The sequence below is a fragment of the Echeneis naucrates genome, chromosome 15 (genome assembly GCF_900963305.1).
Source record: "Echeneis naucrates chromosome 15, fEcheNa1.1, whole genome shotgun sequence".
NCBI classification, from domain to species: Eukaryota; Metazoa; Chordata; class Actinopteri; order Carangiformes; family Echeneidae; genus Echeneis; species Echeneis naucrates.
The window spans coordinates 17,973,775-17,994,091 of record NC_042525.1 but is presented as its reverse complement, the minus strand read 5'-3'; the positions used below and the strand labels follow the sequence as shown (position 1 = coordinate 17,994,091).

Below are 20,317 nucleotides of genomic sequence, written 5' to 3'. Positions count from 1 at the left end.
CAAATAAATGTAAACATCATTGAGATTAAGCTGCCAGATACAACAGAGGTATGGGCTGTGCCAGCATATAGATAGTCTCATTACAGGTACATGTACAGCATCGTCTGCTGCTGGGTGACATGATGAAGAGATATTGCAAAAATGTGACTGTGCTGCTAGAAAATATAGTGACACAGTATATAGCAGCTACCGGTTTAGGGATTAAATTTTGCCATTTTTATGGACATGAGATTTACCCGATCAGGTATTATGGTAACTATTGCATAGATGCTGTGTATTTTTCTGGCTATTTCCATGAAAGAATGCAGACTGGAACGAGTACCTGTTAGTACTTTACTTATATGGAGAAAAAAAGGAAAAAACGGCTGGAGGGTTTCATTGGTTATTGCTGTGTGAGCCAAATTAAGAAATACAATGACACAGCTCAAGTGTCACAGAAAAAAAAGTGCATAGTTTTTGGTGCCAGAGATATTAACCTCCCTCCAAGGGATTTTGGGGGACGGAGCCAGATAAAGCTTTGACTTGTGTAATGGCTGAAATTAATATGCAGAATTGAGTTTGAGTGCAGTCAGTAGCTGGTGTAGTTGCCCTGCCCAGGAGAGCAAGAATGAAAAAAATAGAAGTGTCTCCATCTGCTGAATCAATGTTTTCACTGTAAGGCTTGGCATTTCTGTCACTGAGATACTGAGATGGAAGGTGTTTGAAATTAAATTTACTCATACTGCACTTTACAAAAAAATCTGCAGTTCTACAGTGTAACAGATGATGATGAATCATAAACAGACCATTGAGTCACCCACAAAAATCACAAACACGGACCACAAAATATTTCAGAGCACCTGACCCTTTTTAAAACAAAACAAAATACTTTTTTGTTCTTGTCACTAGAGCTACATTTCAGGGAATCATTCAGATGTACCAGGACTATAACATTGTCACTGTGGTAGCCAAGAAAACTGAAGAAAGACAGAAAGTACCACAACAGAGACACATTAGCCCACTCGTAGGAGCTGCTAGGCTAGACATTGACTCATGGTGGTGATGTATTGTCAAGATATTGTTGCCAAAGAAACAAAATTTACACTGCAGTCACCAGAACGTTTTGTTTTTTTTTTTTTAGGCAAAGCCGAAGTCCATCCCTAAGCATCCTTGTTTTCTGAGATAACATCATCTTACAAATATTTTATTTCACTTCTAGAATTCCAAGGAAACTAAGCAGCAAAATGTGAAATTTGGAACTTCAAACATTCATATATATATACATATATATATATATATATTTTTTTTTTTTTTTCATTGATGAGCAATCAGAAGTTTATAGTTATTCAACACAATGAAAAACAGTGTGGCAGCTCTGGCCAGGCAACAAGTAAAATACAGTAATAAGTAAAAAAAATAAAGACAGGTAAAATAACAAGTAGGAATATTAACAAGGAATGATAAAAATAAGATAAAAAAAAAAACTGCACAGGTATTCATAAAGTAGAAAAAGTAGTGTTGTCAGTATAGTGATGAGTATATCTGCTTGGTATGTGGGAGACCATGGTTCAATCCTCAAGGAGGAATCTCAGCCACAAGGGCCCACTACTAGTATACTTGTATATAAATGGGAGGGTTGCATCTGGACCTGACAGACGTGCAATCAATCATGCAAGCCACAGGAAGCTGACTTGTTGTGATGACCCCGAAACAGCCAAAAAAACTGAAAAAAATGTATCTGTTTGTACTTGCAGTCATAATCATGAATCATAATCAGCAGGAAAGATGAATATTCATATGACCATCAGTGTTAGCACCACTCACATTTATACTGGAAGCCAGTGTGTGATTATAACCACCAGTGTCACAATGTAGCTTTCAGGAATACAAAGCCAGCTCAGAGAAAGTGTGCTACAGCTATCACTTGGTGAGTAATGAATGTTTCCACTATGGAGCCAGATGGTCAGGACAGGGCAAGGCTTGATGCTTAGTGCTGTTTATTTGGCAAACCCTGGAGGCGTCCCGTGCACATGATATGAGCCCAGAGGAGGGAATTGTCAGGCTCGGCTGACTGACACACAGACAGATTAACAGTGGTAGTGGACCTATCTGCGTCAAGCAGGTGTGTTTAGAAATGGGCCACTGGAGTGTGTTTATGTGTGTGTCTGTAAGCGTAAAAAGACAGACAGAGAGAGGTTTAGAGAGGGGAGGGGGGGGGGAAATAAACAGGTAGTATCAGATTTCCATGATTAGCCCACTGCTGACCACAGAGCTATCTTGACACACTGCCATTTTGCTTTTGTTTGGCTGTACAGTCAGAGCATGGAGGCCTGTTCACACACATCAATCTGTGCCATGCCACACAGGGCCAAGTATCTGCAATGCAGTAGCTGCCATGGTTTAGCTCTGCTGCCTCTGTGCAACACCCCTGAGTCCACACAGACAGATTGAAACACACACAGAAAAACAGATGCCTGCATGCGTACCCACACGAACACTCACCCATACTCGAATGAGAAACACCGCACAAGCGTTGGATTGAGGGATCTGATGGGATCATTCCCACAAATGCCATCTCCTGTTTCTCATCCTCTCTGTTACCCTCCCAACCCTGTCGGCCTTTTTACTTTTCTTTTCTTGTCCACCCATCCCCCGTTATTGACCAGCTTGTCCACACTGTCTGTCTCCCATTGAATCTGAATATAGAATTGGATGGGAGACACACTCTGCTCACCATGTTCTAAGAACAAAGATCTTTCTCTAAAACAGACCATGCGGGTTACCTCTCTGCAAGTCCATTCATTCAGACTTCTGGAACACTTTCTGACAGGACAATTTTCATAAAATCTTTCCTTTCAGACCTTTCTCTCACAGCTTCCGAACAAATCCTTGAATTCATATGTGCTTTAGCTTTTCATCTATTTTGGTATTTGTCCTCCACATAAAATATAATAAATTCCAAAGAATTCTGTAAAAGAAGCATTCACAATGATTTAAGACTGCACATTGCACACTTGCGCTCTTATCTCGAAAGAGCCTTGGTATCAATGAAGGTGATTTGTTGGATATTTATTGGACAGCTGGAGAAGAGCTTGGATGAGAGGGAGGGAGAGAGAGAGTGCTGTTATCTGTATTGGATGAAGCTGTGCAGTAACATCCTCACACCATCATACACACTCTGTCTGACATTTTTCCCTGCACAAAAAAAAAAAAAAAAAAAAAAAAAGTTGTGGTTGGTTGGTTGCTGTGAGTAACAAGAAAAGCAATTAGAGAAACAAGATGAACATAAAGTCTGATGAGAATGATAAAAGAAAGAGACCTGATTTGTCTGATGACAAGCAATAAAACATAAACATTTGATGTTGAAGATAATATTCACTCATTTGTCATTCTTCTTCAACCGTTTTATCCATTTCCGGGTTGCTGGAGCCAATCCCCAGCTCACAGTGGGTGAGGGCAGGGTACACCCAGGACAGGTCACCAGTCCATCACAGGGCCAACACACAGAGACAGACAGAGACCAATAACCACTCACACTCAGACCTACGGACAATATAGAGTCACCTAATAACGCAAACATGATGTCTTTGGTGAGAAGACCCAGAGTACCTGGAGGAAACCCATACAAGCACTGAGAGAACAGGCAAACGCCACACAACCTTCTCATTGTGGGGCAACAGCGCTAACCACTACCTTTGTGGTTAGCACACTGCCTCTAAGATAACCAACAAACCAATGTTAGTTTCATCAAAACAGGGTTACCTTCATCACAAACCTAAGGAACCAATCCTGACAACTTCTTGAAGTGAAATAAACCAGAGAGCCAGATTTGGCACAACCATTAATGCTGTGTCAGCCACTGCAAGTGATGAACTAACAAACAATTTAAACAAATAACCTACTAAATGTGTTCTGGTCTTAAGTGACTTCACATTCGAGTTTAGGTCTGACTGAGTCTCTTTGATGTTTCCTCCTCCAACTATCTTGATATTGGTATTTCACCTGTCAACTTGGAGCAAGCAAGGGATGGGAAGCAAAGGGTTAAAGTCTTATTCGGATTTCTGAGACTTTTTCAAGATTTATAATTGTGTGTAAATTGTCTGCAGAGAAACTTTCAGAAATGAATTATTCTGCTCCTTTACAAATTTAGGCTTTGTATAAGGTAGCTGTATTTTTCTTAATATGGGGCAGATTTACATCCGTACATTTTACAGACTGATAAGTAAATATGAAGATGCCCTTTAAAAGTAACACATTTATAGTTGGAAATCAGGTGACTGAGTAATGCAGGTTATAGTACGCCATTCTTCAAATATTGCCTATAGGCACTGGTTCTACTACAGCAGAGGAGGAGGTCAAGTTGTTATTGGAGGACGTTGGAAGAGATGGATGGGTCAACTCTAACGTTGATGCAAAGTAGTAATGTCATCTTTTATCCATGATTGCTTCACAACTTTAGCCAGACAAGCCTGGGTCTTGTTGTGTCTAATCTGGTGAATCTGTGAGCTTTCAGTGACATGGTCTCTCAGTTGTGTTGCTGTGTGTGTCTGTAAATTTGTGCATGTTCTAGATTGCTCTATTGGAAAGAATGCCTTCGGCTTTCAGCAGAGGTGAAATTTCAAGTGACGCTTCTGTTGCTGATGTGGAACTACTAAAGTGGAGAGAGACAGTAGAAGATTTTGGAGGTGTGAGTGAGGAAACAGGAAAAAAAGGGTGAGCCTGGATAGCAAAGAAATAGACCATCCAAGAGGGAATGTGTATTTTATGGCCTTTAATGTACAGACGTTTTTTTAAGCACACTGTGGATACATTCAGAACTCCCATTCGATTAATGAGGCTGCAAAACCAAGTGAATTGACCCAGATGTATCTAACTGGCAGCCAAGATAAAAACCTGTAGAATTCTTCAAATGCAAAGCAAAGATGCTTCAGGCTTTGCTTTCCTATCTCTGTCCACCAAACAAATATGGAATTGTCCTTCATAAAAACAAAGGTTATACAGCTGTCCTTCAGTTATTTGCTTTGACATGTTTGATCCTTCCTATGAAGCTCACTGTTTCAATTGCAGATGTGTAAAACAAATATCAATCAATTCATAAGCGTTGTTTTTGTAGGTGGTTTTGAGTCTTCATGTCTTCAAGTTGAGTCGTCAGTCACAGGATTTCTTCTCAATAATCGCAGGAGTCCTGCAAGGAGTGGGAAGCAACTGAAGTATAGATATTAACCACCGATCCTATGTGTGTTTTATGTGGAGTAATGGCATTATCAGTTATGTCTACATTGGGATTCAAATTTTAAATTCTCTTCCCCCTGGCGTGCAATTCCTAATCAGGAGTGCGGTCTCTGAGAGGTGACAGTAAGGTCTGTCTGAAATATATTAATAATAATATTAAACCTGAAACCTTGCCAGTATTTACACTGTATCTAACACTGCCAGTCATAAACTAAAAAAATAAATACGCTAACAGTAGTAACTGTTTTAACTAACTGCTAGCCTTTGAGTCTGGGTTTGACTGAGGCTCAAATCTCAGGCTGAGTTTCTTGTGTTTCCTCCTCAAAGCACCTTGATGCTCTGAGATTTTTTTTTTTTTTTCAGCTGACAACCTGGATCAAGCAGGTGGTGGTGAGAGCTTTAGTTCTGATCACGATTTCTTAATAATGAAGAGTAGTTGTTCTTCCAGCTGTAGTTTTCCAAAGTAGTTCACGTTTTATGTTGGAAAACATCCACTCAATATTAATCTGTGTAAAACATGTCTGTTGATGGGAAACATGTAAACAGACACAAGAAAATTAAAAAGCACGAAATGCTCACAACACAAGCTGAAGTGAATCATGAAACATGGTGCAAGCACCATACTCAACAACGCAAGTGTTTCCATGGGAACACTTCACAAAGCGATTAATTCTTCTGGGACATGGTTGTTGTTCAATACTTTTTAACCTTTTGAAGAAAACTCTGTTTTTCTGTTTGGTGGTGGTGTTTTTACAACACATGCGATCAAATTGATGATGATGTATTCTGAAGTCGCTCATGTTTTGTCTGTTTGTATTATGCTGTGCAGTGCAAATTGTCAAGTGTAATGTTTTTATGACCCCTGTAGGGAAGAGTGAACCATTCTTTTGATACAACATCTGTTTGTGCAATAGAACCATCTGAGGCTCCATGCATGTGTTTCTATTTCTTTTCTAGCACCTTTCGGACAGTATGTTCCTCAGTGGCCTCAGTGTGCACCATCAGATGGGTTTATATTGTGTGCTGCTAATTACACCACAGCTCAGGCATCAGCTAATTAATCACATCTGCTGGAGCATGAGCATAATCTAAATATGTTCACAATATGAAAGATCGCACCACAGGCACAGACTGATGCTGCTCCGAGAATCCGCTCCACATTTAGATTTCTTTTTTCACACCAAGTTTTTCAGATGGTAATTTAACTGAAATCAACTGAGAAAGTCAGCGTCGCCCCCCTTTTAAATTGCAATTATAATAGGCAAATTAAATCTCTCTAAACTTATCTGGTCGTACTTGTGCAATGCTGCCAGTGGATTCAATGTTTCAGTCCATTAAATGACATGCATCTATCCAAAATGTTCTTTTTTTACGAGGACACAGTGAGACATGCCACAATCAGTTATTTCATATAAATCATTTGTTTCCCTCAATTTGATTCATCAAGTGTCCATGACAGCCTCATCCCTCTTAAAATTCACCATAATAGACAGCAGCCACACCACAGACCAGTCAATTAATTAAGGAGGAATTTTAAATCCATTCAGTCGCAGTTAATTGCCAGCCAACATCCTCTGACTGCATTTAAAGTCAGGTGAGGACAGCCGTCACTGATAAGACACTCCGATGGCTACAGTAAGAGAGATTCTACCCAGCAGTCATATAACAGGCATCCTCATAATTATTCACTGAATATTTTCTGAGTGGTTTTAAGGCTCATTTTCTGAATACAGACTGACTATTTTTCTTTGGACAGAGACTTTGATACTTTCACTGTACTAATACACAACCCAGAAAAAAGAAATGAACATCTCATCTTTATATACTTTGGGACCCTTAACCTTATTGTCCATTTAGATCTGTTTATGATCCCATAAGTGTATGGATGCAATGAAGGGGAATGGTGTATTTCCACAGAGTCCAGGGCTCATCCTCTTTTACCTTTTGGATTCATTGAGCAGAATCTCTCCTAGGTACCGCATATATGAAACCTTATCCAGCTAACTACTTTGTGTTTGTATTTATTGGCTCAAGAGGGAGTGAGTCATCCAATCAGGAGGTTCAATGCTTTGCACCTGCAGTCTGTGTGATGAGTGAAGTGAAGTGTCCTTGGGCAAGAAACTGAACCCCGAATAGCCATTGGCTTCTGTCATATCAGCATATAAGTGTATTTGAATGGTCTATTTGCATATTTTATTGAAACACATGCCAGGATTTCTTCAGTCCGAAGTTCCCAAATCCTCCCTCTGGTGGTAGCTCACTACAAATGGAGTTAACAACAAATGTGAGTTTGATGTTTGTGTTATGCTCTACTACAACACTACCTGCATATCAAAACATACAACCTGAAACAGCATTAAGTCTTTGCTCCACAAGGTAAAACACCATTTCCCCTGCCTGCCTATGTCCCTGAGCCTCTGGTCTTTTATTCCTTCCCCCGGGCCAATCAATAATCCGGCAGGGGTGGACAAGCCTGTCATAGGCCCTATGATACCAGGCTGCCTATGGCTGATCTGAATGACTGGCTTGCCGCCTGTAAGTCTACCACTCAGGGGAATGTCATCCTTGAAGGACGCCATTACGTGTGTGCCCACGGGAATTTGACGCTTAAAACCCCTTCACACACCTGTGTGGCAGTACGCATGCATGTGCAGGGAGGAAAGAGGGGCAAGTGAGCAAAGATTAAGTTGTTTTTGTGAAAGAATTGTTCCCGCCAGTGCATCCAGCCATACACAGAAAAAAACGTCTGCTTCTAGTGTCAATGCAGCACATTCACCACATCAACATGTTTCTCCCATTATTGCCCAATCAGTGCTTTGTTGGTAATTGTTAGCTTTTGATAAAATATGAGTTAGATACTGCATAAGCCCGTTATGCTGAGCTGGCGCTTTGAAGGTAATTAATTCTGAAAAAAAAAGAAAGGGGGGGAGTGGGAATACTGCATTGCCAACAAAGATAACCTTAGTGTTTTCATTTGAAACTATGTGGGTATGTTCTTATTTCACTGGAGTGGACAAAGTTCTTCACATTATAATTGCATTGCTTTTTCCATTAAGCATATTCAAACATTCATTCAAGTTTTCTGTGAAAACACATTGGAAAGACTGGTTCGAAAAGAAAGATATAACCACAATATAACACTGATAAATAATTTGTGCAGAACATAATATAGGGAAATGGAGCTATAAATCTTTGAAAACATTCTCCCAGTGGTCTTCTATAGTACTTGTGAAGTTTTATCAGAAGTTCAGTCAGGAGGACCATCTCTACTATTTCCACTTCCACTCGCAAATTATTCGTTCTCCTCCTTTTACTTCACTCCTTGTTACTCATGTCGCTTCAGGTAACCAATCAGATCTGGCCGCCATCTCGACCAGCTAGTCACATTGTCCTGCCATGCTTAAAAAATTGTTGTTAGCTCTCGTGCTGTGCGTTTGGCACCACTTCGATTTCACCTTTGTGTTGTTAATTTTAAGTACTACCCCAATCATCATCTTTCGTCCGCCCTCTGCACCCCTTGGTTCTCTTAGGGTGAAGCGCCAGTGGCTGGTGCAAAAACTTTTTTTGGGGGTGGGCAATTTACCCATTTAGTTTTGTTTCCTCTGTATTGTTTGTGTCCACCATTTTGCGCAGCTGGGGGAATGAATTGTCAAATCACATTAGATAAAAAAAAAAATGATGTTGTTGCTGATGTTTCTTGGCCGTTTACAGGACACACACAGCTGCGTCTCTTGAAGAATCTAATTCAAACCGATTAAAAGAGAGCCTCAGGTCACATGCTTATCAAATGTTTGAGGGCTTACACTGGATTCTGTTTTACCGGCTTCCTTCACTTCAGGATGTGTTGTTTTTTTTTTGTTTGTTTTTTTGGGATTTTCATCTCTTGATTTGATTGGGGCTGCAGCCTAGCTCCCTCCTCTTTTCCATTCCCGGTGGAGCTGTACAATAAATAGTAGTGGCAGTGCAGGTGAAAATGCCAGGTGTGATTTAAAATGCTAAGCATGATTTAAAGTTAAAACGTGCAGGACAGATTATTGCAGCGATAATTTGAAATGTGCAAGACAGCAGTTATTCCACTGCCAAGTTGTTGTACATGCATGTGCATATGTTTACCATCAAATCATGAACTCATTTCATTTTCACATTTTTCAGGAGTTCAAAATATTCCATATTCACAATTTATCAATTCAGGTCATTCAGGCATCAACATTTGTACTGAAATTGAAAATATTACCCATCTAGAGGTGTAGGATATACTGAGGCTATCATTGTATGAGCAGAAAATGTAGATTTATATGTGAAAACAAGTATCATGAAAACTAATATAATTACCTTTTTGTATCAACCGAGGCAAATGAAATCTGATATTTCTGGCTTTGCAAAAGGTGCTCTGAATGGATGGATCGGGTAAACGAAACATCAGCCAAATCACAGCAACGGATCTCACTCACTCACTCATCTTCATTGGCTTTATCCATATCGTGGGGCTGCTGGAGCCAATCCCAGCTCAGATCGGGCGAGGGGCGGGGTACACCCTGGACAGGTCGCCAGTCCATCGCAGGGCCAACACACAAGGACAAACAGACCCAAACAACCACTTACGCTCGCATTCACACCTACGGTCAATTAAGAGTCTTCAGTTAACCTCTGCATGCATGTCTTTGGAGGGTGGGAGGAAACCCACGCAAACTCTGCACAGAAAGGATCCAGGCAGGGAACCAAATCTGTGACCTTGTTATTGTGGGGCGACAGCGCACATTTAACAATGTCGAAAAAATTGACGATCAATGTGTTACTCATATTCTGGACTGATATCTGTCATTATGTTTTGTCATATATTTTAAAGGCTTTGGTAGACCTTCCTAGTAACTGAAGGTATGAATAACCTTTTTTGAATGCTTTTTTGTTGTTTGTTTTTTTTTTTTTTTTTTTTGTTTAGGGAATTCAAAGTACTTGCTTAAGGTCAAAGAAACTATGTGTAAATGATTATGAATAGAAATGAAAAAAGAAAAGAAAAAGAAAAAGTCATCAGGTTTACCCCGTAAGGCAAATATATTTCCATAACCTAACGGTTTAAACCTGGTAGCACTGAATCCTGGTGTCTGCTTTTCCTCCAAAATATTTTTCGTAAAACAAATGAATAATTTGAGAATGTGTTTTGCAGGAGCCAGGGTTCCACTGTCTGTTCTCTGTATTTGAATTTGTCAACTGAAATTCATTCTGTGTATTTCCCAGCTGATCTGTATTTACAAAATGGAAGAACAATAATTAAATCATGAATACTGCATCAACTGCTTAGTGATACCAATGATTGGATTTGATCTTAGCGTTGATCTCCTAAGCATACCCAGCCCTTTGAAAGTCGTCTCATGATAGCCGCGTCACTGTTAGAAGTTCAGAAGTGGTTCTGAATGAGCTTCTTTTTTATCACTTAATTATTAAGTCCGACATGAATGGATGCTGCCTATTCCCCACGACAAGTGCTGCCTTGATGTGAAGATGAAAATCAGCAGATTCCTTATTCTTTCCTCATTTTCCTCATGTAGAAAGAGAGGAGACAAAAAGAGGGAGTTTGAAGTGAGGGGCTGTAGACAGCGGGTTATTGATCCTCCCCAAGTCTCTCCCTCTTTCTCTCTTCACAGCATGGTGGCGTAAATTGGACTATTTTCCTCCACGATGATTGACGTCTCCCTTCTGCCTGCAATGTTTTCAAACTTGCAGCGATATTTGCAGCCAAGTGAAATTATTATATATTTTCAGTCCGCTTGTTTCCAGTTAAAATGACAGAGTTCTTTGAGTGCGCACAGCATCTGAGCTGACAGGTGACAAGTGTTAAGCTTAACAACCTCCGGTGCATTGTGATAACTCATTGTGTTGTCAACAACAACAACAACAACAACAACAACAAAAGAAGCTACAAAACAAAGGCAGAGGACGACAAATGGTGCTTTTGTCATATATTGCCAGGACTATCAAAACAGCAAAGCTCAGCCTGAGCATGAAATCATGTCTGGAGGGAAATCTTTTGTGTTTAAAAAAAATAAAAAAAAAATAAATAAAATGTAGTGTTGTTGCAGAGTGAGTGCAAAGGATGACACAGCAGTGCTTTGTGAGTCTGGTCTTTGTTTCAGTGTCCCTGTGTGCTAACTGTGAGGCACTACAAGCTTAAACAACTATTCCAGGACAAGCATGTGGTATTGTCAAGTTCCCTCTTTTTAAAGTCACGCCTTTATCTTTCTACTGTAGATGGCAGCTGTGGAAAATGCGTTCTCAAAATGAATTTGATCGCATTATCTCTATGTGAATCCACATAAACTGCAGAGAAAAATTTTATATGTCCCACATCCGTCATCAAAAAAGAGAATTTGAGTGCCTTTTCTGATTGACGGGAGCTGAGGGAAAATTATGGTGGTCTAAAGAGCTAAAAGTAAAGTCCTCATCAGGAGGAGGTTGACGTGGATGGACTGGCCAAAAAAGGAGCTTTTTTTGTCAACCTAAACTACATTTTGTACCTACAGTACAGGCCAAAACTTGGACACACTTTCCTATTCATTTGAATGAGAAGGTGTGTCCAAACTTTTGACCTGTACTGTATATTAACCCAAACTATTATCACGGCACAGAGTCATAGTGGTTAGCGCTGTTGCCTCACAATAAGAAGGTCGCAGGTTCAGTTCCCGAACCGGGGCTTTTCTGTGCGTAGTTTGCATTTTCTCCCCGTTCCTGCATGGGTTTCCTTCGGGTACGCCAGTTTCCTCCCACCATCCAAAGACATCATGCTCGGGTTAACTGGTGACTCTAAATTGTCCGTAGGCTTGAGTGGGAGTGGTTGTTGGTCTCTGTCTGTCTCTGTGTGATGGACTGCTAACCATATTTTCTACACTAAATATTTTCCATTTTTGAAGTTTAGATAAGGTGTAACCACAATGACCAAGGTCCACTATGCTTGCTGCCACAGTGGTGTAATTTGAGGTTACAATCCTTTGAGTTGTATAAGAGGATTGGAAAGAATGTGGTTGGAGGACTGGTTTAAACCACCAGTTATATTGTGTAACAGGACAGATACACTTCTTTGTGACACTACACACCACACACCCATTCACAACTACAACCTCTACACCCTTAATTTCCAGTTTCTTGACTCCCTTATACTTGAGAAGCTTCTTATGTGTTGAATGGCATTCAACATAGTGAATCCACTTCTGGATCCCTCCACACATCATTAATCCCCCTGGATGGTCAGGTGTTGATTTATAGCTTTGAGTTAAAATCAATTCTCATTCCATTTGTGGAAGTTCAAGTATACTTCCTGGTGATTATATTTTGAATCACCAGTAGGTATATCATAAAAGTTAACTAACCCTGAATACAAAGTCTTCTGTTTATATTTTTTTGTTGTCTCGTGATTGTTCATCAACACTGGTCAGTTTCCTGTAGCTGTTGCGAAGAGCAAAAATATATATTGCTCTACTACATGCAGTTAAATACACAAATGATGGATCCAGACTGAGGGTGGATATGTCTGGAATAAGCACAATGCTCATTTTGTATGTGAGAGAGAGGTTTGTTTGTGGTCAGATGGAACTGGACATTATCCTTCTCCTGCATCAACCTTGTGCGTGGATCATCAACATTTACAGTGTGCTGTGACTTCAGAGTAGCGACGGGCTTCACCATCACACTCAGACTCACTTTAATGGGAATGAACCAATGAAATTATGGCACGGCTGACCTTTAATCCTGTCTGTTGAAAAGCGGCGTCTCTCGACAGATTGGAAAATCAGACTAAGACAGTGTTGAATCGGATTGACCTTTAAAATAATTTTTGCAAATGCTCTTCAGCTCAGATATACTGCTTTTACTTGACTCCAGGATTCACAGATGTCTCTCATAAAGTATGCGTTTAGCTAGTAAACATTACAGCGGCGGTGCAAAAACATGTTGATGAAAAAACAGATCTGTCACAGATTGTCAAAACTGAAGCAGTGAGGTCTGACTTTTTGCTGCCTTTTGGCTCAAACTTTGAATTCCAAAATTCCCCAGAATGCAACCAAGGCATATCCCCTTTAGCTCTACGATGCGAAGTAAACATCTAATTATTTCAAACTCCAGACCTTCAAACTGAAGCTCTTACAATCATAGAAACCTTTTTTTGGGACTAAACAGAACAACTAAAGATGTGAACTATTTTAAACATCTCTTTTACGAGATTAAAACACACTCATCGTCTTGTGGTTTACGTCCACCCCGTGTAACTTTCTTATCTAATAAATTCACTTCGTAGTGCTGACTCAATTTTTGTCCTAACTAAACCTCATGCACACAAACCAGTCCCTCACCACCCAATTACCAAGGGTTTGTTGAAGATCCCCAGAGAGCCAATCAGCATCCAACTTCTATAACTTAATCTACCACCCGGCCACAAACATGCCTCATACTGCCGATTAAGAGATCTGAGACCAAACTGAAGTAACTCACCTCTCCTCACCCATCCATCCTTCACACCATCATCATTCTCTGTTAAGCTCTTGATTGAGAAATTTGCTGTTTATATATTTCACACACCATTAAAGCACAACTTAATGTAGTAATCAGTATAGTAGTGGTGATGACTGCGTCCTGCGAGTAAACCAGATTTTCACTGAAGCATAAAGTTCTAGTTCATCACTTTTCTTCCAGTCGCTTTAAAAAAAACATGTCTGAGGATGAGCTAATGAGAGCCCGCAGTAGAATCATTTTTCACTTGTAAGCACAAAGGAAACAGCAGCCTGATCTGGTATTAATAAGATCATCTGTGGTGAAGATCTATTTTCTCCTAACGTCTCAAGGCCCATGCCCCACTGAAGGATAACTGTCCGTCTGAAGTCTGTACAATAACATTTTTTTTCTTTTTCCTTTCATTATCATTATCATCATTATCACTGCGCCTGGAAATGCCTCCGTATTGTTTTTCACCCCTTTTGCATACCCATTATAACTCTTGAGCAACTTGTGATTATGTTATAAATTTCAATTATTATATCATCTCTTAAGGTACAGTGGGCAGATTCCCTCAGAAGGGTGCACTGTGCACAATCAGCCATGCATGATATGATAAATGGCCGGGAGAAGTCGAGCTCTCCAACAGCACAGCTGTGACCACAGAGTATTAATCAAAGCAGGACAGATTATTAACCATCCTCCATCCATCTTTTGCCGGGACATTGCACGGTCTAAACAAACAATAGCGCGTCGGCTTTATCCACAACATGCAGTGTGTTATGAGTATACTTGTTATGGCTCTTTGGCTGAAGAGTTAAGAGCCTCAGCTGGATGACTGATTTCCATTGTTTTGTTTTGTTTGAGTCTTACAGCAATTCAGTGAAATAAATAAATAGATAGATAAATAAATAAATAAGTACACACACACACACACAGACACACAGAATGCTCCATTGTGTATACAGGAGTTGATTGTGTTTAACAAATTTGTCTTTGTCTTGCAGCATCTCCAACTGTCCCTCCGCTGCACTCAGAGCATTTCAAGCCCTGTCATGAGAAGGACCTGGCTTACTGCTTAAATGGTGGCGAGTGCTTTGTCATTGAGACGCTTAGTGGGCCTCACAAGCACTGCAAGTAAGTGATTAAGTAAATGACACTTCTTTCCCCTCTGCTGCATCTTCCTACGCATAACATTTGTTGTTGTTGTTGTTGTTTTTTTTTTGTTTTTGCAAATGCATCCATAGTAGGTTACATATGTAAAAAATCCGAGTTAAAAATACATACATAATAAAACAGGTTATTAACCATTAACCTACTCAATCAGCTGAATGCATATTTTCAACTAGAAGGTCTACACCAGTGGTTAGAAATTTGCAGCCTGTGGGCCAGAATGTATTTTACGTTTCTTTTCTTTATCTTGATCTGAAATCCCACTGACTGCCCCACATTAAAATAATGTCCACATAGAAAGTCTACTGCCAGCCAAAGATCATTACAGTACCTTTTCAGATCTTTGTTTCTCACTGCTGTGAGCTTGTTGCCTATTCTGAAAAGTTCTGATAGGTAGATCCAAAGTTTCTAAAGCAGACAACACCAGTTCAGTAAAACGGCCAAACACACTATAAGACTGAGCCACAGTGACATGTGACCAGTAACAATGTAAATTCCCATTGAATTTTTTTCAGTCATTTCCTAAATTAACCTTCGATTATGCTCTGGCTGCCCACCATTGGATTAGAATAAACTTTGCTGACTCCTGACATTTACCACCGGGCATCTTTTTCAGTATAAAACATTCACCACACCCTGCAGGTTTAAAAGACGGATGGCTCTGAAGAGTGTGTCGTCTATGTCTTGACAGAGAGGGGAGCCTGCTTGTACTGTTAATAGAATCCAAAATTGACCTAGATCTACGGCATCCACTGAAAGTTCTCCAGCCTCTCTTCAGCATAATGCACTTTTTGCATAAGGTATTCATTATTGTGTTTTGTGTAATGAGTGATGCATTTGTACATCAACGATTACTAGACTCTTAACAAACAAAGAGATCAAAAGCTGCAAAATAGATTATGCTGCAGAAATGTTCTAAATGTTGCTCTGGAGATTGTTAGTTATTTTGTATTTATATACTTCTTTGTATTCTGCATCACATCACAGTGACTGCAGTTGACACACAAAGCTGCAAACGTATCTGTGCCCAGTTTCAAGCATGCAGACTTCAAAACATCAATTGTGACATTTGGTGCTGGCAGGTATCTATAGGAGCTGCCCCTTCTGCGAACCCTCTGACATAAACTGTATAGGTAGATTTTCTGCAGCTGTGCATGTGAGCGGCTGTATGTACGTGTAACCTGTGTGTATGTGTGTTGCTCCTGTGTGTCTTCGTTGTCCCAGTTTTTAGACTAGAGCTCATGGGCACTTAATCTGTTCAAATGGGGGGCCCTTTACTAATTAAGTCCCAGAACAACTTCTTCCAAAATCTAACCGCAGGACTTCCACCCGACCTGTTTTTCAAAGAGTCTGTTTTGCCTTCCTTGGGCTACAAGTACATTTGTATGCACGCACAAGTGTGTGCGTGTGTGTGTATGCCTTTGTGTGTTTGTGTGTTTGTGCATCGCGGTGTGGATGATAATGATAGGCATGTTTTGGCTCAGCAGCTTAGATTGATCAAATTAAGAATATATGCTGAGAACAGAGGAGATAAGATAGATAAGTGTGTGCAAGTGAATACACATATATCCTCAAACCATGTACACATGCACACAAAAAGTCAGTTTTTGCTCAGTGTGTTTACACGTTCACGTAAATCCTGTTAGATACCGCAGGCCTTGCAGTCATATCCTCCCCTTCTCCCGATTCTGATCTTTGAACCAAACTTATCGGAGGTTTTTTTAATAACTCCCTGAGAATAATGTAAACCGTGGGGTAGTTCTAGGTGGTCCAAACATTCACACATATACATGAACCACCTTCGTCCACTAAATACCAAATGTGTGTAGCTGCAAGGGTCCGCAGCTTCACAGACACGTGAAGAACAATATAAACTTTGCTGATAAATCCTATTCTGCAAAGTGGGCTGACAGTGAGGTTGGGTTTACAGAAACAGAATAGACTGACTGTTCGGAAATCACATTACTGTAGTAGACAGCTGGACAGATAGCAGCTTAAAGTGAGTGAACTAAAAGAGTTACCCACTTTAATCTCTCCACAGTTTTCAGTATATAACAGAAGGTTTAATCCAGTCAAAAGTCAACTAGAGGTCACAATAGCACAATTGTCTGTTTTCGCAGCTTCCTGTGTTATTACAGAGTAGCAATGATGGCTGAAAGAGTGAAGAAGATGCAGGATGAGAAAGGCAGAAATCAAAGAGAGCACAGGAGAGATGTAGGTGTAGGTCAACTGGGAGTTGCAGACGGGAGGAGCTCACCCCCCCCCACCACCACTACCACCAGCTTGCTTCTGTTGCCGTGATGGTGTAATCTGTGGACAAGCAGAGCTGTTAAGGTTTGCAATGTACGCTGGGACGGCCTTGAACACGGTGTCTGTGTGTGTTAATGTGCAAACCGAGGTACTGAGAACAGAGTTGATCTCTGCTGCTTAATCGTGTGGCAATGAGCTTTCTAAAGGAAAGACATGGACCATCAAATCGAATACCATCCGCTCCGAATCTGAATAACAGCTGGTGTGATCATGCAGTAAAAAACTATGAGGTGTGTTTAGCACTTTAATTAAAAAATAACATTTAGAGTTTGGACGGGGTAATATTTTAGACTGAACTAATGAGTCAGTCCTTTTGGACTCAAAGTTGAAATGGATATTTTATGAATAGATTTACTTTCAGGGTGAGGAAAGTGACTCAGGACTAGATGGTATGCATATCAGTAATACATAGTAAATATTGCTAAAATTCACCACAGAGGGAAAATTAGCTACAGTGTGCTACATTCGACATGCTGCCAGAGGTTCATTTATCTTCAGCGACAAAAACAATGACGGATTTCACCCCCGGTGTAGGATCAATCATTATCATTACATGTTTACACCAAATTGAGACAAATCACGTTCAACAGTGATCAATCCAGGCATTTAATGGGCACAGATTGAGCCAGTTTGTGGCATTCTTTGTCAAAGTATTAATCATTTTTATTTGGTAGATAAAACTTGATCCTTTTCACGATTATTTTATTTATTTGTTTTTTTTCTTCTTGTCCCAATGACTCATAACTCAAACATCAAGTGCAAATCCCCACCGGTTGTAAAACAAGCACAGGGATAGTCCCCCAGAGAGCTGTTTAGTACTGTCGGTGTGTGCAACAGTCTTGTGTGTCAACCTACAGGGATGTGATGTAGAGACTGGAGGAATCCAATGTCAGTCATAAAGACCACTCGTTCTCTGACACACACACACACACACACACACACCAATGCTCACTGCTTTGGGCAACATAGTCAGGCATTCAATCATTAGTGCTCAGCTTACCAGTAAATTAGTCAGTGTGCTAATATAATATTTTCACTGTGGCAAGAGGCCAAGTCATTCAGTTATAAAAGTATGTGATGCTGAATTTGATTACGTGTTTTTTTTTTTTTTCATCTTAGCTGGGTTTACCCAAAGAACAAAAACTCTAATGGTAGTTTTAATTTAATTACCAGTTCAAATTGCATCTATTTAAATATAATACTCTCCCGTTTGCTTATATGCTCTCATTTAAATGTCTGTCTTTGCTTTCATGATCAGAGGGCTCAATGTTCTAATTTCATTTGTCACTTCTTGGAGGCTAGCAGCATGGATATTCAACTTTTCATCTTCTCACTGTTTAGTTTATCTATCTACAGCAAATAAAATTTTTCCTGTTGCATTTATTATTTATTTCTGAAGAGAACTCTGTGCCCTCCTCCCCTTTGTCTAGTTATCAAAAAAGTTTTAAGCCTAACCCCCATCTCATTGCCCTTTGTCGAGAGACTGTTCCAGAGCGATGGAAATGCAATCTTACCTGGCAGTTGGAGTTAGTGGTGGTTTGGAAGCGATTCCTGCAAAGGCCACTGCCAATGAGATCAATGAGGATGTGGAGGGTCTGATGGGAAAGGGAAGGTGGCGGCAGATATACAACACATGCACAAACACAAACCTTGCCCCAGCTTGTGTGTTCATGGGTGTGGTGTTTTCCTCCAGTCTATGCTGCAGACTGATGCTTTCATGAAGCAAGAAATGGTGAAAATTACTCTGTAGGTCCCCTCCTACCTTTTAACAGAATGCCTGATGTAAATAATATTGGCAAAATCTCCAACTTTTTATTGCACATGCATCTTGAGATGAACAGATGAAAAGTACACGACTCAAGGACATTTCAATAGAAATGATAAAAAGTGATGTTGCTGTAAAATCTGATGTTCATCCTCTTCATTTTTTCTTTTTGTTCGATGCTTTTATTTCATGATTGAGAGCTCCTACTAAAGGCTTCAACAAAACATCCTCCTATTGAAGCGAAAAGGTTGCTTAGGAGTTAATTTAAGAAATGGATCAAGTTATTGACATTCAATTTTCTAAAATCTGCCTGTTCAACAATAAATAGATGCCCCGGGTTTGCGCAGATAAGTGCTGCTCTTACATTATTAGTTCACCAAAAAATGGGCCAGCATTATTTCCACATTGTCACATTGGTGTTGTTTATTTTCCCTCTTTCAGCTTTTTCCCTGTTCAGGGTCAGCACAGCAAGTCAGCTCTGTGACTTGCACGATTGATGTTGCTACAGTTTGTACGTTGGATGCCCTTCCTGTTGCAATCCTCCCCATTTCTCTGGGCTCGGAAGGTGCACAAGTCGGTTGCTGGTTTGTGTTTGTATTTTGAACCCAGGGCCTCTGCATGCAAAGCATGCAGTTCTAAGGCTGAGCTACATCCCCGGGATCTGTTGTCCATTGTTTACTGTATTACGGCTCCCTCTTAGCTGCTCCAATGGAAGCAGCTAATCTTTCTTTGGTCCGCATCCAACAAAAGAAAACATAACCTTACACAAACAAGAAAAGAGTGAAACATCACACATTTTACAACAACATCTACGCTCAACAAGACTTGAAATCAATGTGTTAGTCAGAATCCCTGTGACAGATTACACTGCCATTTTAAGACAATTTGACGGCAGTTTACAGACATCACCTGTCACCTGCACAGAGCAAATGCGTAATTTAAGGATATATTTAATCTAAGGCCATCGTGGCGTTTCAGTCAGAGATCATTATTTTATAAGTCGTTAAATCTGAGACGGCTGCTTTTTAAAATGTAATATGTAAAAACTGAGTTCATTATCATTTCAAGGTCAAATTAACTCTAAGCCGTGCATAGTTGCATACCAACAGGTCTGGGGGCAGTAGGTTGTTGTTCCTTGTTTTTGTTTTGTTTTACCAGGACAAAAAAAAACCCTTTCCAGTCTATCAAAGGGGACCCATAGCCTACCTGAGTATACACTGCTACACCGTTGTCAGGGTCTGAGTGGTTGCTCAGTGGAGCACATGTCACCTTCCACACTAATGTAGACACACACACACAAACAAATGTAAATATACTGGCAAGCCACTAAACAAGAAGCATGCATGAAATTAAAAACATGTCAGCAATAACACACTAAAC

The 20,317-nt window shown here is 40.1% G+C and overlaps 1 protein-coding gene across 1 annotated transcript in view; it reads left to right on the top strand.

The window, feature by feature from the left end:
* The window catches only part of nrg3a (neuregulin 3a), a 357,673-nt gene that overhangs the window by 210,989 nt on the left and 126,367 nt on the right, over positions 1-20,317 (top strand). The window contains exon 2 of the mRNA XM_029521625.1: positions 14,697-14,826. Within this exon, the coding sequence (XP_029377485.1) occupies positions 14,697-14,826 (130 nt within the window). The remainder of the gene's footprint in view (positions 1-14,696; positions 14,827-20,317) is intronic.